At 38.8% G+C, this 17,354-nt stretch overlaps 1 protein-coding gene across 2 annotated transcripts in view; it reads right to left on the bottom strand.

Moving 5' to 3' along the window:
* The window catches only part of SLC16A10 (solute carrier family 16 member 10), a 144,922-nt gene that overhangs the window by 116,842 nt on the left and 10,726 nt on the right, over positions 1-17,354 (bottom strand). The window contains exon 1 of one of the 2 annotated variants that reach the window (XM_008007321.3): positions 1,197-1,469. The exons of the other annotated variant lie outside the window; for it this stretch is intronic. Within the exon in view, the coding sequence (XP_008005512.1) occupies positions 1,197-1,329 (133 nt within the window). The 5' untranslated portion in view covers positions 1,330-1,469. Of the gene's footprint in view, positions 1-1,196; positions 1,470-17,354 lie in introns of those variants that run through there. 2 annotated transcript variants of the gene reach the window in all.

The following is a 17,354-nucleotide window of genomic DNA, read 5'->3' as shown; positions in this document are numbered from 1 at the left end:
TACAATTAAATACTATTAGAAAAAAATAGAATCCACTACATACAGGCTTCTGCAACTTGCTTTGTATGTACCTTTTAAATAACGTACCTTTAAGGAGGATGCAGTGAGCCAAGATTGCACCACTGCACTCCAGCCTGGGCAATGGAATGAGACTGTCTCAAAAAATAAAATAAAAATAAATAAATAAATAAATAAATAATGTACCTTTAAAATACATACTTTTCATTATGAAATACTGAAAGCATTCAGAAAATTATAGGTGCTTACCAATCAATTTTGTCAAATCTTAACTCTGATAATATTTGCTTTATAATTTAAAAAAATAAATTACAGAGATGAGGCCCCTCGTCTGGCCTGCCCCCTCCATTTCCCTCCCTCCCTTTATAGAGATCACCACATCCTGTATTGGCTGAATATCATTCCTATGCATGCTTTTCTATTTTTATTACATAACTATGCTTTAATAAAATACATTTACCTTATTTCCTTTGAAATAATTTAATTAAACTTACCTTCAATTTTAAAATGCATATTTTTAACATTATACCATTTCTAAAATGTGGATGTATCTTACAATCCATAATGAGACATTACATCACAATTTAATTGGCAATTTTCCCCCTTTCTCAGTGCACATAAAATAATAGTGCATCTTAGCATCAGCATAGCCTTTTAGATTCTCTGAGATGTGGTAGGATTGCTTTACATGACTTTTTAAGGAAATGGCATCACATTAGACATTTCACAACTTTGTCATTTCATTCGATATGATGTTTTTGAGATTTACCAATGTTGTCACATGTATGCAACATCTTTAACGTCTCAACTAACTGTGACACACCACAGCATTAGAAGACATTTAAGTAAGACAGAAGTCCTATGCTTGCTAATGGAAATGGTAACTAGTGATGTTCAAATGCTTGACTTAAACAAAGAAAAGGTATACCAAACAAGATGGAAATAAGAAAAAAAGAGGGAGAGAAGAAAAAGAAAAAAATTCCCTGCTTGTTTGATTTGTACGTAGCTGGGAACAGCAGACATCTGAATAACTAAACTTGATGACTCAGGAGTAAAAATGACAAGAGGAACTGTTTCCTGGAAATCTGTGCTGTTGCTACTCCAGGGCCCAGTCAGAAATGCAAGCTGCTCATATCAGTCACGCAGGCACTGAGACCCCAGACCCTGCTTTTACTCACTCAAGGTTGGCTGAAAACCAGCATCATCATAAGACAGGCGACAACAGCGGAGGGACAAAGAAAGGGCGACCGAGACTGCAGCCTCATTCACTGTTTCCTGTGACTCTGCTCTTCTCTGTCCCTCCTCCCTCATTTGTATGCCTCTTTTTCACTACTACTTTAGCCAAGAAGTCCATTTCAAAGACATGTACCCACTGTGTCCGCCTTATACGCTTAAACACAAAAGCGCGTGCATGTACTCACACACACACAATCCCCACGATGAAAAGCCAAAGTAAATACTAGATTTTGCTGAAGGTACATAAGAAATTTTCTATTACTGGTTCCTAAAATGAAACCCCAGTTTTAGCTTGAGAGTTAAAAGAAGCAAAACAAACAAACAAACAAAAATTCTAGAGCTCCTGATAGCTTTTTCTTCCCCTTTCCACGTGATCGAAAAACACCTTGCTGGAGGCAGATTTTATTTTTGAAAAGGGCCTCCAGTGGCCTTTTTCACAAACACACACGGAGCCCTTACTTTTCACAGAGGACATACTGTGATAACTCTTACAGGGGTGTATTAAATATTATACTACTAATTCTTATATGTGTAGTTTGCCCCTTTACCTCCATTTAACCATAAGCCAGTTGAAAAAAATGGCAATACTCTAATTCTAGCTAACACAGAAATGCCCATATTTACTCATATTAAATAAAGTATTACAGAACTCATTAATAAATGTAACCATCAAAGAAAAGTAGAATTTCTAAATTATTTAATTTGTTAATAGGTAAACTGCATCTTTTTATCTTTTAAAATTTAATATTTTAAATTCTAGTATATTTAATATAGAGTAACGGAACAAAATGACCCCCAGACCATTTTATTGCTTTTTCTTCCTCCAAAACATTCCTGGAAGCCAGAAAATCCACTGGAGTTCTGGTGTTTTGGGGCATTCGGCAACTAAAGTTCCTGTTACCTGCTGACATACTTGAAGTGTGTCTGAACATAAAGTCTTGGAAGATTAAACTCTCAAATTTGATTAACTTACTTTCTGTCAAGTTATCCTAATTAACCTACAACCTTCAAACTTTGGGATTATTGCTGCCAATTCTGTACAGCCATTTGTTTAGTGCGCAGTCTGCTCTAATACCCTCCAAGGCAAAACTGCAAATAAAAACTCTTTTTGATTTCTACTAATTAAATAGACATTGGAATGTGCCATGCCTATAATCTGTATTAATATGTGAATACAAATTTTGCCTACTTCATATGAAGCATTCAGAAAGAACTTCTTAAACTAAAATAAATTCTTCTTGCAGTGAAGGACTTTCATTTGTTCAGAAACATCACTGAATGCCTACTATGTGTCAAGCACTGTGGTGGCCAGTGCAAATATAGTTGTAAACAAGACAGACACAGCCCCTGCACTCATGCACTTTCCATGACTAGGAAGGAAGACAGACATTAACAAATAATTACAACCAAATAGTTAGAAAGCTAACACCACAATTTGTGCCTTGCACAGCACTTGCCAAAATTAAGCTCAATATCAAAAATACAAATACTGGCCAGGCACAGTGGCTCATTCCTATAATTCCAGCACCTTGGGAGGCCAAGGCAGGAGGACTGCTTGAACCTAGAGGTTTGAGGCCAGCCTAGGCAACACAGAGAGACCCCATCTCTACAAAAAAAAATTTTTTTTAATTAGCCAGGCATGGTGGTGCATGCATGTAGTCCTAGCTACTTGGGAAGCTGGGGTGAGAGGATTGCTTGAGCCTGTGTGGTAGAGGCTATAGTGAGCCATGATCATGCCACTGCACTCCAGCCTGGGCAACAGAGCAAGACTCTGTCACCAAAAAAAAAAAAAAATTTTATATATATATACACATATATATATATATATATATACACGCATACACAAATACTCTACTCAGTTAAGGACTTTGTTGAGTTTATAGATAAAGAGTGGTACAAATGGTAGAAGAGAGATGACAAAGTCATGCCTCAAATTAAAATTGTAGGATAGTAATAATGGGTGAACAGCATTCTGTATGTACTTAATGCCACTAAATTGTACACTTTAAAAATGGTGAAAATGGTAAAACAACCCAGGTACAGAAAGACAAATACCTACATGACCTCACTCACATGTAGAATCTTAAAAAGCTGATCTCACAGAAATAGAAAGTACAATGGTCTCACAGTCTGGACTGGTTAGAGAGGAGATGGAAATGGGCAGACACTGGTTAAAGGATATATAATTACGAGTAGGTAGGAAAAATAAATTCAAGAAATTCAGACAATATTGCATTTTTTAAAATTATTTTTTGTAGAGATGGGGTCTCACCATGTTGTCTAGGCTGATCTAGAACTCCTAACCTCAATCAATCCTCCTGCCTTGCCCTCCCAAAGTGTTGCGATTACAGGCGTGAGCCACCATGACCAGATGATAACATTTTATTTTTGAAAAATGCAAAGACAGTGGATGTTAAAATATTCTCACCATAAAAATGATAACTGTGTGAGGTAACACATTTGTTAATTACCTAGGCTTAACTATTCCACAATGTATATATGTTATGCATGATATATACATCATGCTATGCATAATACAAAACGTCACATTATGCATGTTAAATACATACAATTTTATCTGTCAATTTTTTTCTTTTTTTTTTTTTTTTGAGATGGAGTCTCGCTCTGTCGCCCAGGCTGGAGTGCAGTGGCGCGATCTCGGCTCACTGCAAGCTCCGCCTCCCGGGTTCATGCCATTTTCCTGCCTCAGCCTCCCGAGTAGCTGGGACTACAGGCGCCCGCCACCTCGCCCAGCTAGTTTTTTCTATTTTTTAGTAGAGACGGGGTTTCACTGTGTTAGCCAGGATGGTCTCGATCTCCTGACCTCGTGATCCGCCCGTCTCGGCCTCCCAAAGTGCTGGGATTACAGGCTTCAGCCACCGCGCCCAGCCTTACCTGTCAATTTTTTAAACAAAACATATTTTAAACGTCAAAACAAAAAAAAAATTTATAGCATAAAATTTGCCCTTTTGGTAGATTTACCAAAATTAAGTAGAAATCAAAAAGAGTTTTTATTTGCAATTTTGCCTTGGAGGGTATTAGAGCAGACTGCATTAAACAAATGGCTGTACAGAATTGGCAGTAATTTATAGTAAGTTGACCAAAATGGCAAATTTTATGCTATCAATGGGTTTTGGTAAATTTACCAGAATGGTAATTTTATGCTATATATGTTTTGTCACAATAAAAAATGTAAAAAAAATTGTTGTTAAATGTTTAATCAACTTCACCAAAAATTTAAAACATATGAGTAGTATATTGAGAGAAGCTATATGGCACAGAAGTGAAAGCAGATAAAAAACGTGAAATTTCTTGGCTTTGATTATCTGCCAGCCTTACATCAATTGTATAGTTCACCTATCAGAGCACAGCTGGAGGTGGGTAAGGGCCCAATCTTAGAAACAGGTTTCACTACAAATGCATGGTTTCTAATCTTCATTGGATTCTCAAACCTTTTCCTTATCACTAATCAGCTCCCAAACTTCTGCCATTCTCTTTCAATCTGCTGCTCAACCCCAAGACCACATTTAATGACCTCTTCCCCTCCATTTCCTGATCCTCACCAAACCTACCTGCATTTGCTCCCATTCTTATTTTCTTCTCTCCCAGTTCTGAATAGGTGGCCCCTCTAGCAAGAACCTTCCTTGTAAAGATCTGATCTGCTCATGAACCCTATTCCATCAATTAGCCCTTTAGTAACTTCACCTCCTCCCTCTCTACAGGCCCCTTCTTTAAGCTACTTCTCAAGCTACTCTTATCTTCAAAAAAAAAAAAAAAAAAAATTGTTACCCTCCCTTGACTCTAATCTTCCTCTAGCTACCACCCTACTTCTCCCTCTGACTTGACTTCCTCCCTTCTTAGCCTGTACCCCTATCTCTTCCTCCCATTCACTGCTCCACAGACTATAATCAGACTTCACTTCCCATAGACCCAGGCCGATGAAAGAGTGCTGGCTGAAGTCATGAGGGATTTCCCACTGACTCATTTCAATGGACTCTCTTTGGTCTTTCTTAAATATAGGAAATATCAGCCATATTTAAATTTCTTTATTGGCAGCACCACTATTCATTCAATCCTCTAAACCAAAGCCCTGTAACTCTTTCCAGAGTCCTCTCACTCCTACTTTTTTATTTCCTTGTTCAGCCACAATTTTTTTAATTTCAAAAAAAAGTACACAGTATTACCCACTTGAGAAATTTAAAAATACAGACAAATAATACAGAACAAAATTAAAATTTAAATTTAATGTACAAAAGAGAAATAAAAACATACATCCCAACAAAGATTTGCACACAAATGTTCATAGCAGCTGTATTCATAACAGGCAACAACTGAAAACAACCCAAATATCCATCAATATGTGAATGGATAAAAAATTGTGGAAGGCCAGGTGTGATGGTTCACACTTGTAATCCCAACACTTCTGGGGGCCAAGGCAGAAGGATTGCTTGAGGCCAGGAGTTTGAGACCAGCCTGGGCAACATACAGAGACACCCATCTCTACAAATAATTTAAAAATTAGACAGACATGGTGGCACACACCTGTGGTCCCAGTTACTCAGGAGGCTGAGGCAGGTGGATCACCTGCGTCTGGGAGGTCGAGGCTGCGGTGAGCCATGATCACACCACTGCACTCCAGCCTGGGTGACAGAGCAAAACCCTGTCTCAAAAAATAAAATAAAATAAAATAAAATAAAGTGGCATAGGCATACAATGGAATACTACTTAGTAATAAAAAAGAATGAACTACTAATACATACTACAACAAGGAGAAATCTCAAAAGCATCATGCTAAGTGAAAAACAGATGCAAAAGAAAACACACTGTATGATTCCATTCATATAAAATTTTAGAAAAGGCACAGCTATACTGACAGAAAGCAGATCAAGTTTTCAGGAGCCAGAATATAGGAGAAAAAGACTAACTGTAAAAAGGATCATGAGGGTACATCCTGGGGTGATGGACACACTATATTATGATTGTGATGGTGGTTACATGATTGTATATATTTGTCAGAACTATCAAACTGTACACTTAAAATTTGTGAATTATATAATATCTAAGTCATCCCTCAATAAAGCTGATTTTTAAAAACTAATTACATTTAATTAATTGAGCCTTCTAAAATACGATTTTTAAATCTACGTTTCTTTTCTGAAGACCTAATTTATATTTCAGTTCTGCGGTGAATCAATCCCATATATAGTATTGTGTTGCTCATAATGACACAAAATTATAATTGGAAATAATACTTAGCTGAATTACTTTATCTCTGGGAAGCTTATCAAGGCAACGATTTACAATGTACATAAGCAGGTGAATTTTGTTGTGAAAATGGCATTATTTTGATTATGATAAAGAAGCTGTGTGCTCTTTGATTCTACCTGCATAGCAATCTCATTTATTCTCTTTGAGAACCTCCTGAATGGAAACCTCAAATTTCAAAGGGTGAATACTGGTCTGACTTTCAGACACTGTACCTAGGCGGAAAGCACAGGGCTAGGACTTCCTCCTTTCTTTATTCCCTGAGGATTAAAATGTATACAAGGGGACTTCAAAAAACTCATTTAAAAAAGAAATTAAAAGATAATGAAAATATAAACTTCATTTCTCAACATAAGCTCCATCAAGTTCAAGATACTTTCGTGAGTAATGATGCCAGCCATTAGTCCATCTCTAAAGAACTGAGGGTTCCAGGAATTTAACCACATCAATGCAGTTCTTTTTACATTATTAACTGAAGAAAAATGGGTGCCCTTTAAAGATTTTTTTAAGATTAGGAAAGAAAAAGAAGTCAGATAGAGCCAAATCAAGACTGTAAGTCAGGCCAGGCGCAGTGGCTCACACCTGTAATCCCAGCACTTTGGAAGGCTGAGACAGGCGAATCACCTGAGGACCTGAGGTCAGGAGTTCAAGATCAGTCTGGTCAACATGGTGAAACCCCATCTGTACTAAAAATACAAAAAAAATTTTTTTTTGTATGTGGTGGATCATGCCTGTAATCCCAGATACTCGGGATGTGGTGGATCATGCCTGTAATCCCAGATACTCGAGAGGCTGAGGCAGGAGAATTGTTTGAACCTGGCAGGCGGTGGTTACAGTGAGCCAAGATCACACCACTGCACTCCAGCCTGTGCAACAAAGTAAGACTCCAACTCAAAAAAAAAAAAAAAAAAGACTATAAGTGAATGCCTAATAATTTCCCATCAAAACTCTTACAAAATTGTCCTTTTTTGATGAGAGGATGAGCAGGAACACTGTCCTGGTGGAGAAGGACTCTCTGGTATAGCTTCCCTGGGTGTTTTTTTTGTTTGTTGGTTTTGCTGAAATGTTGGCTAATTTTCTCAAAACACTCACAATAAGCAAATATTATCATTCTTTGGCTCCCCAGAAAGTCAACAAGCAAAATGCCTTGAGCATCCCAAAAGTCTCTTGTCATGACCTTTGTTCTTGACCAGTCTGCTTTTGCTTTAACTAGACCACTTCCACCTCTTGGTAGCCACTGCTTTGGTTGTGCTTTGTCTTCAGCATCATACTGGTAAAGCCATGTTTCCTCTCCTATTACAATCCTCGGACATACGCCACAGGATCTTAATCCCACTTGTTTGAAATTTTTATTGAAAGTTCCCTCTTCAATTAGGGCATGAACAAGATTAATTTTTTCCTTGAAAATTGATGTGGATGGTCTACTGCTGCGGGCTTCATCTTCAACATCATCTCGTCCCTTCTCAAAGGATGTTAGCCACTTGTAAACTGCTGGTTTCTTTAGAGCATTGTCCCCATAAACTTTTTGTAAAGCATCAATGATTTCACCATCCTTCTACCCAAGCATCACCATAAATTTGATGTTTGTTCTTGTTTCAATTTTAGCAGAATCCATGTTGCCCTGATAGGGGCTTTTTAAAAACTGGTGCCATATCATTTCTTAATGTCTCGAACTGTTCAGACATGTTGTAACAACTTAGTACAAGTTGATGTTGGTTCAAAAATATTTTGAAATCCATGCACACTTTTTTTTCATAGTGTACATTTTTTCCATGAACTTTTCCAAGACCCCCACACATTTCTTTATTCCCACCCCCACCCCCACCATCTAATAAATACAGTACTTAAACAATGTTGACTAGTTCAAAATATGTATTTATTTAATGCATAACAGAATTGCTGCCACCAAAAGACTCACTTCCTGAACAATCCATATTCAAACCAATTTTATAACACTAACTTGCCTAATTCTAGTAACTGAAAATGCACACACAGGGTGCAAACCTTTACCTATGAAGGCAGTTTTGTTAATCCCCAGCTAGAGGAAAGGCTCTGATTTTTGTCTAACGCCTATCTGGAAATCTACCACAAGACAGTGTATCAACATATTTTCCCTGTTGTTCCATAAACCATTTCCAGAGTTACAGAATGATCATGCTACAGTGCAGGGAGGAAAGGGTTGAAGGCAACGAGTTTCTATTCACTTATCATTAAGCTTAGAAAAGCTGATCAGTTTTGACAGTTCTAACTCACTGACTTGCTTTCCAAAAAACTAAGGATAGTTCCAGCTCAATAGAGTGATTATCCAAAGATTAGTGACCACTGATTAATTTATCCTCTTAAGTAACCATAAATAATGGGGATTACATTGCCTTGACATTCTTCCATAACCCATTCTCAGTTGCCACCAGACACCCAAAGTCATCTTGATGAATTAGAGGATGAAGACAGATTAACTAGATTAAGCATGACTTTTATCAGATTTTTTTTTTTCAAAAATAGTCTGCCTCTTGAAGTGGCTCAATATCTTCAAAGTATAAAAGTATAAAATCAAAGTATAAAAAAAACTACCACATACACAAAACTAATTATAATACCATACACATAACAAATGAACACTAAGTTATAGAACATCATGTTTTGAAGTCAATATCAAAAACTGACATTGCTCTTTTGATTCCCAACCTTTACTACTATCAAGTCTCTTCTTGTCTGATGTGTTGGCATGGAATTTAAAAGATTGTATGACTTCTATTTTTCAAACTCGGAGGAGAAAAATGCTTTAGTTGGACTTTCCTTTTCTTCCCTTCCCTGTAATTGTTAGAAAACATACTCACTAATCAGCAAGCCAATACTTCAGTTCACCCAAAAGGCACAACAGCAGACAAATGTGGTCAAAATACCACTTTACACACTGACTTTTGCTTTAATACAGATTTTGTAAATGAAGCCAAATGATATTAAAAGATGAAACAATTACTGGAAGGGTAAAGGTGTCTTGGCTTACAAAAAAGGGCAGATATCTCTTCTTGCACAACTATCAATTCCCTTTCATCCACCCCCTGCTGTTACTGGTTCTTCCTCCAGGGTCACTGCACTTCCAGCACCTTCAGCTGGGCTTCAATCACAAGAGAGCAATTCAGGACCTGAGCCCTGAGAGATCACAGGACAGCACGTGAGTCAGCACACACGCCCGCACACAGGCACCGTGCCAGCCTGCTCAGTCACAACAGTGTTGGACGGATCTGTAGTGCTTTATGCATTGAAAAGTACTTTGACACTCTCTTACTTGAGTCTCACTGCTCACTGTGTGACAGGTAACTAAGGCAAAATACACTTGTGTGTGGCCAGGTGGCTAGTTATTATCTCAATTAGGACTGACTCCCTTCCCAGCCAGAAAGTGCCGTAAAGATGACACCTCCTCCCCTAGCAAACCTCAAATGTCCATTATGAATATGCAAAAACAGTCCATATTTCTCAATAAACCGTGCAATATTGTACACCAGTCCTATTCAGGTAATTTAATTTCACTTATTCTATAATAGTATTATAGTAGCTCTCCTAGATAACTCTTTTAAAGAGTAGAATCTACACTTACTTAAAAGAATTAGCTGTTTTCATTTTGAATTGTGAATGAAGTAGTTGGCTCAGTTATTAAACTCTGAATATATAACATCATCTGCTTGTTGAACAGGTTTTCACCACTGTCAATACTTTAAATTTAAAATACATAAATTAATTGAAATGGCTCTAAGCTATTCTCACTGTCTCTTAGTCTAGAACATCTTAAAAATAAGACTTACAGACCAACTTAATTACATCACAAGTGACAGGAGGAAGGTACATGCCAAAAGTCTTTAGCAGTCATGTCAAATTGAAGGGAAAAGATGACTAAGTCTTAAGACAAAGTTTTGGAAATACCTAAGATACGGATAGTAAGAATACAATTTTGACACTTGGGAAGACACAAACCTGAATTAGAGAAATCTAAAGGCTAGAAAGACATTTTAAGGAAGTTTTATTACTTTTTTTTTTTTTTTAAGACCAACGCTAAGATGTGGCAGCAGCTACAGTGGCCATCTCAGTGCGGTCATACCTTTAAATATAATGATTTCAGCAGAAATGAACTAAACTACCTAGAAGCAGCCCGAGTCCACTCAAGGCAGGATTTCTGGGTTTCTATTACATCATGTTCCTCTTAGAGATATATGTTCTTTCCAAAGTACCACCACTGGACTCGGCATCACTCTGAGACTCCCAGTTTGCATTTCCAGTTACCTGCCTGACATCACCCTTGATGTCTTGCTGACCCTTAATGCTCAACATGCCTAAAATGTGAGCCAGCCTTTCCCTGGCAACTCCTTCTCCTCATGCCCCATACCTGCCCATGGTACCATCTAGGGCTATCGACATGATTTTGTGGGGCACAATACAAAATGTATTGTAGGTCTCCCTGATCAAAACTTATTAAGACACAGGCTCCAGATGTAGGCATCAATGCTGTTTCTGTGTTCTTCATCACTGTCCACACTCATTCTTTCCCGGAATTCCTGCAGTCTATCCTTTGAAATGCCTCACATCTGTCCCTTCATTCCCATTTCCTTGGCTGCCCCTCAAATCTCACTTGGCTTTCGGTCGGGGCTTTGTAATTGGTGTTCCTCCTATTTCTTGCCTCTGCAACCCAGACATCTTTTCAAAGCACTACTTAGAAACCCTCTTCAGAAATCCTCAGTATCTCCCCATTGCCTCTATTAAATAAGGTCCAAGCTTACCTTAGCATTTAGATCTTCCATCTCCCAGCTCCACCATTCTTTTCCAGGCTTATAGTCTATGACCTTTCACTGCATATCCTGGGCCCTAGACAAACCAAACTCCTTGTCATTCACTTAATAAGCCCAGTTGTGGGGTCAAGTATAAAGAACTTGGGCCATGAAGCTGGAGACTTAAGTTTAAATCCAGCCTCACTACTTACTAGACTTAGTAGCCCCACCTAAAACACACACATCATAATTGTTACATGAAAGGATTACTGGATAGATTAAACAAAAAAACCTAAAATACATAGTCAACCACGGTCAGAACATTTAGTATTAGAACTGCCTCCTGGTCCTTGCCCAGGCCTTACACTCTCACCTCGGATAACCTTCTGTTAGATGTGCTGAGGAAAGTCTCCCAATCTCGTAACACCTAACTCAAAAACTGAAGCCTTCTCTAGTCAGCTCAGTCAGAAGTCATTCTCCCTTCCTCCAAAATCCTATATCTTGCTTACACAACATTTAGCAGGTACAGCATAGTCTCTCAGAGTTACTTAAGTATATCTCATTCTTTTTCCCCTCATGACCTCTCAAGAGCATGGAGTAAGTCAAATTAGTTTCTTGTGTGGCTCTTAGTACATATTTTGTGCTCAAAAAATTAAATGGGTGGCTGGGCATGGTGGCTCACATCTATAATCCCAGCACTTTGGGAGGCTGAGGCACGTGAATCACCTGAGGTCAGGAGTTTGAGACCCACCTGACCAACATGGTGAAACCCCGTTTCTACTAAAAATACAAAAATTAGCCGGGCATGGTGGCATGTGTCTGTAATCCCAGATACTGGCAATTCCTGCTGAGACAGGAAAATCGCTTGAACCCAGGAGGTGGAAGTTGCAGTGAGCTGAGATCGTGCCATTGCATTCCAGCTTGGGCGACAACAGCAAAGCTCCATCTAAAAAACAGCAACGAAAAAATTAAATGGGGAGCCGGGCATGGTGGTTCACACCTATAATCTCAGCACTTTGGGAGGCTGAGGCAGGCAGATCCCTTGAGTCCAGGAGTTTGAGACCAGCCTGGGCAATGTGGTGAAACCCCGTCTCTACAAAAAATACGAAAATTAGCCAGATGTGGTGACGTGCACTTATAGTCCCAGTTACTCGGGAGGCTGAGGTGGGAGGATCACTTGAGCCTGGGAAATCAAGGCTGCAGTGAGCCATGAGTGTGCAACTGCATGTACTCCAGCATGGGTGACAGAGCGAGACCCTGTCTCATAAAAATAAACAAATAAATGCAAAAAAAAAATTTTAAACATACCCCAAAATTAATTAATAAAAAATTTTCAATGGAATTAGCTTGAGACCTTGATGCAAGGTGATAGCACTGAAAGAGATTAAGATGTGACTACTCTTGCAGACTTGATCCTCTGAAGGATGAGATGCCACCTAGAAGAATCACAGAGTCCTCATGCCCAAGTCTCTACATGGTTTATTTTCATTCCTATCCCCCACCCTAAGACAGACCTTGATCAACACCTGAGCTAAGACAGCAGAGGAAACAAGGACATGACCTACCTGCCAAGATGTGTCAGGTGAGAATCTAAAGCCTAAGATAATCTCAAGCTTTCCTTCATTACCTATGGGAATGAAGTTTTACTCTAATATATTCACTGGTATATGTCCTCTTGTATTTGCAAATCTTATATATAGTTGCCAGGTCATTTGCTGCTTCTGAAGGGCTCAAAAACTGGATACACAGACTTATAAGCACTGAAATATGATTTTTAAACTACTTTAAAAAATGTCATTGGTACTTATCAAATTAGCAAATACTAATAAAAATAAAACCAAACATTGGTAGCGTTTTCAGGAAGCCAGCACATCACTGGTGGCACAATAAACTGATTCAAGTTTTCTAAAGAATAATCTGGCAATGTGTAACAGGTGTTATAAAGTTGTTCATACCCTTTGAACCAGTAATCTCACATTTGGACGTACACCCAAGGAAGCAATCCAAGAGAGGGGAAAAAAACAATTTGTTCAACGACATATACAGATATGCTACATATGTTGCATAACACTGCCTGCTACTCATGATACAAAGGAGGCCTGGTTGAGTAACCTAGGGTAGACCAATATGGTAGAACATCACACTTACTGAAACAATTAAGCAGGTGCCTTAAGTGATACAGAAAAATGTACCTTAAAAAATGTTTACTGAAAAACAGAAAACAAAAGCAAATATTTACATATAAATGTATAATTCTGCCAGGCCCAGTGGCTAATGCCTATAATCTCAACACTTTGGAAGGCCAAGGCAGGTGGATCATTTGAGGCCAGGAGTTTCAGACCAGCCTGGCCAACACGGCAAAACTCCGTCTCTACTAAGAATACAAAAATTAGCTGGACATGGTGGCACATTCCTGTAGTCCCAGCTACTTGGGAGGCTGAAATGGGAGGACGGCTTGAGCCCAAGGTTGAGGTTGCAGTGAGCCGTGATCGTGCCATGGCACTCCAGCCTGAGCAACACGGCAAGACTCTGTCTCAAAAAAATAATAATAATTCATAATTATTTATTTGCAAATCTGAAAACCCAAACCCAAAATTTTTGTAAGAGAATATGAACATTTAATTAGAAGCAAAACTTTATCTGAACTGACGTGAATGGTCTCTATTTAACTCACTTATCCAAGTATTTTGCTGCAGAAATGTTAATGTATTTGATTATAGGGTATCTGGGACTCTTCCAGGGGTGTCAGAAAATACAGGTGTCTGTATCAGGTTACTTTTTTTAAACTCTATTTACTTCAGTAGGGAGCAGGTTACTTTTTTACAATTCAAAAAAATCTAGGCTGGGCGCAGTGGCTCAGGCCCATAATGCCAGCACTTTAGGAGGTCAAGGTGGACAGATTGCTTGAGCCCAGAATTTCAAGACCAGCCTGGGCAACAAGGCAAAACCCTGCCTCTACAAAAAATACAAAACTTAGCTATGTGTAGTGGCATGCCCCTGTAGTCGTAGCTACTTGGGAGGCTGAGGTGGGAGGATCACCTGAGCCCAGGAGGTCAAGGCTGCAGTAAGCCATGATCCCAGCACTGCACTCCAGCCTGGGTGACAGAATGAGATCTTGTCTCAAAAAAAAAAAATTTTTATATATATATATATATATATATAGAGAGAGAGAGAGAGAGAGAGAGAGCGCAAGAGAAAATCCCAAGAGTTTCAGATAAACGATTACTATACTGATAGACTATCTATACTGACGATATCTATACATATATAACATATACATGTATGTATGTATGTATGCATACATGCATCAGTTATAAATTTAAGTACAAGTGTTAAAGTTTGACATTCCCTGGCTTTGTTGATAAAACTGCTTAAGGAGAGTATATTCTTTAAGGAAAGCTAACCTCCTTATAATGCCTCATCTGTGGGGGTGAGTAAAAAAAGACAACTGTAGGCCAGGCACGGTGGCTCACACCTATAATCCCAGCACTTTGGGAGGCTGAGGTGGATCATGAGGTCAAGAGATTCAGACTATCCTGGTAAACATGGTGAAACCCCATCTCTACTAGAAAGACAAAATTAACTGGGCGTGGTGGCGCATGCCTGTAATCCTAGCTACTTGGGAAGCTGAAGCAGGAGAATCGCTTGAACCCAGGAGGCGGAGGTTGCAGTGAGCCCAGATCACACCACTGCACTCCAGCCTGGCGACAAAGTGAGACTCCATCTCAAAAAAAAAAAAAGACAACTATAGATAAACCAAATCCAAATCCCCAAATAATTACAGATTCAAAACCAATAAAACCAAATGTATTATAATTTATTTTTATTTAGATTCAAGTAAACATCTATAGATAATTGCACAACATTTCTGGAGAAAGTTCAGGCTTCAGATCTATTGAGCATCATTTACAGACACACATGTATTAAAAGAAATGATAAACTCTCATGTTTTATAAAGAATCTTCCAGGTGACCTGTAAATAGACTAATCTAGAGTTTAAATCATTAGAAAGTATTACTTTAAATGTAGTAGTTTAAATGGACATTTGAAACATAATCTTTTCTTTCCCCTGCTTTGTCTATGCTGAAAAAAAAATATTTTTTTTTTTTTGAGATGGGGTCTTGCTCTGTTGCCCAGGCTAGCAGGCAGTGCAGCTATCTTGGCTCAATGCAGCCTTGACCTCCAGGGTTCAGGTGATCCTCCCACCTCAGCCTTTTGAGTAGCTGGGACCACAGGTGCCTGCCACCATGTCCAGCTAATTTTTGTATTTTTCTTAGAGATGGGGTTTCACCATGTTGCCCAGGCTGCTCTAGAACTTCTGGGCTCAAGCAATTCATCCACCTCGGCCTCCCAAAGTGATGGGATTACATGTATGAGCCACTCCGCCCAGCCTTAATCTTTTTTTTTTTTTTGTATTTTTTAGTAGAGACGGGGTTTCACCGTGTTCACCATGATGGTCTCGATCTCCTGACCTTGTGATCCACCCGTCTCGGCCTCCCAAAGTGCTGGGATTACAGGCTTGAGCCACCGCGCCTGGCTGTCTTAATCATTTTTAATGCAGGTAAAAACCCTCTGAGATTCTGGCCAGCAACAAAATGTGGCAAAAATAGCGTATTTGTCCTCCCCTCTCCATATAAAATAGGATTTTTAGATTAGAAACTATTTATCAGCCGAACATGGTGGCTCACACCTATAATCCCAACACTCTGGGAGGCCAAGGCAGGAGGATTGCTTGAGCCCAGGAGTTCAAGGCCAGCCTGGGCAACATGGTGAGACCCCATCTCTACAAAAAAACTTCAAAAATTAGCCAGGTATAGTGGCACACGCCTGTGGTCCCAGCTACTCAGGAGGCTGAGGCAAGAAAATCGCTTGAGCCCAGGTCGAGGCTGCAGTGAGCTGTATTCACACCCCTACGCTTCAGCCTGGACAGCAGAGCAGGACCCTGTCTCAAAAATAAATAAATACATTCATACAAATTATTTATCAACTCTGGATTTAATGTTTCCTATATAATTATGCATAAAAATACAAATATAAGTCTATTATCTCCTCTGACCCTCCTTTATGCCTCACCAGCTCCCCTGCCCTGCCCCTGTAAAAAATGAACAAAAAATGTGTAGTCACTGGCTGAGGCTCAGGTGTCACTACTACATTACAGAGCTCTTAACAATTGTGCATCCGATATTAAATCTTTGTTTTGAACCAACATCAAAATACGGCCAAAGGATCTGATCTTATTAAAAATCAGGTCCTTTTTTCAGTTTGAGCCTATTCCACAATTAACATTTTTCTCTGAGTAGAAGGAGACAAAACATAACACCTAAAACTAAAACTCCATATATTTATCATTTAAAAAAAAAACTTACTTTTAGGGGACGAGTACTTACAGTCAATAATTACATGGTTAGGGGTCCTCCTGTCAAAGTTTGAGTGCTACATTACTACAGGACAACAATGACAACTTCTTACCCCATTCACACTACAACATCAATTAACTTTGTGGAATGTCATCGTTTAAACAACCATTGACAAATGTAAATCCTTTGAGATGCTGCCATTTGAAGTTGCAACATAAAGGCAAAACTAATAAAAAGGATAATTAGTAAGATGAAAAGGTTTTTATTAATAAAAACAGTCTCCAGACTAACCTACTTGACTTGACTTTAATACTTATCCACACAGAAAAGTCAATAAATATCACTATTTAACAAATAGGCAGTTTTCTATTTTTATAATATTAAAACACATCTCAAAATTGGTCTTGTATCCAATCTAAATGCAACACGAATATAAATTTTGACTTTCTGAACACAGGCAGAACACTGCTGATACAATTTACTCTTTTTAAAAGTTTTACTACACTTTTTAATGTTAATTTTATTTTAATTAAAAGTAGAGACGGGGTCTCACCATGTTGCCCAGGCTGTTCTTGAACTCCTGAACTCAAGCGATCCCTCCACCTAGGGTTTTCTTTTTTATTGTGAGATGGAATTTCACTCTTGTTGCCCAGGTTGGAGTGCAACGGCACGATCTTGGCTCACCACAACCTCCACCTCCCGGATTCAAGCAGTTCTC

The sequence above is a fragment of the Chlorocebus sabaeus genome, chromosome 13, assembly GCF_047675955.1.
Source record: "Chlorocebus sabaeus isolate Y175 chromosome 13, mChlSab1.0.hap1, whole genome shotgun sequence".
NCBI lineage: Eukaryota > Metazoa > Chordata > Mammalia > Primates > Cercopithecidae > Chlorocebus > Chlorocebus sabaeus.
Note: the sequence above shows the minus strand (reverse complement) of the source record. Positions and strands in the feature narration are given on the sequence as shown.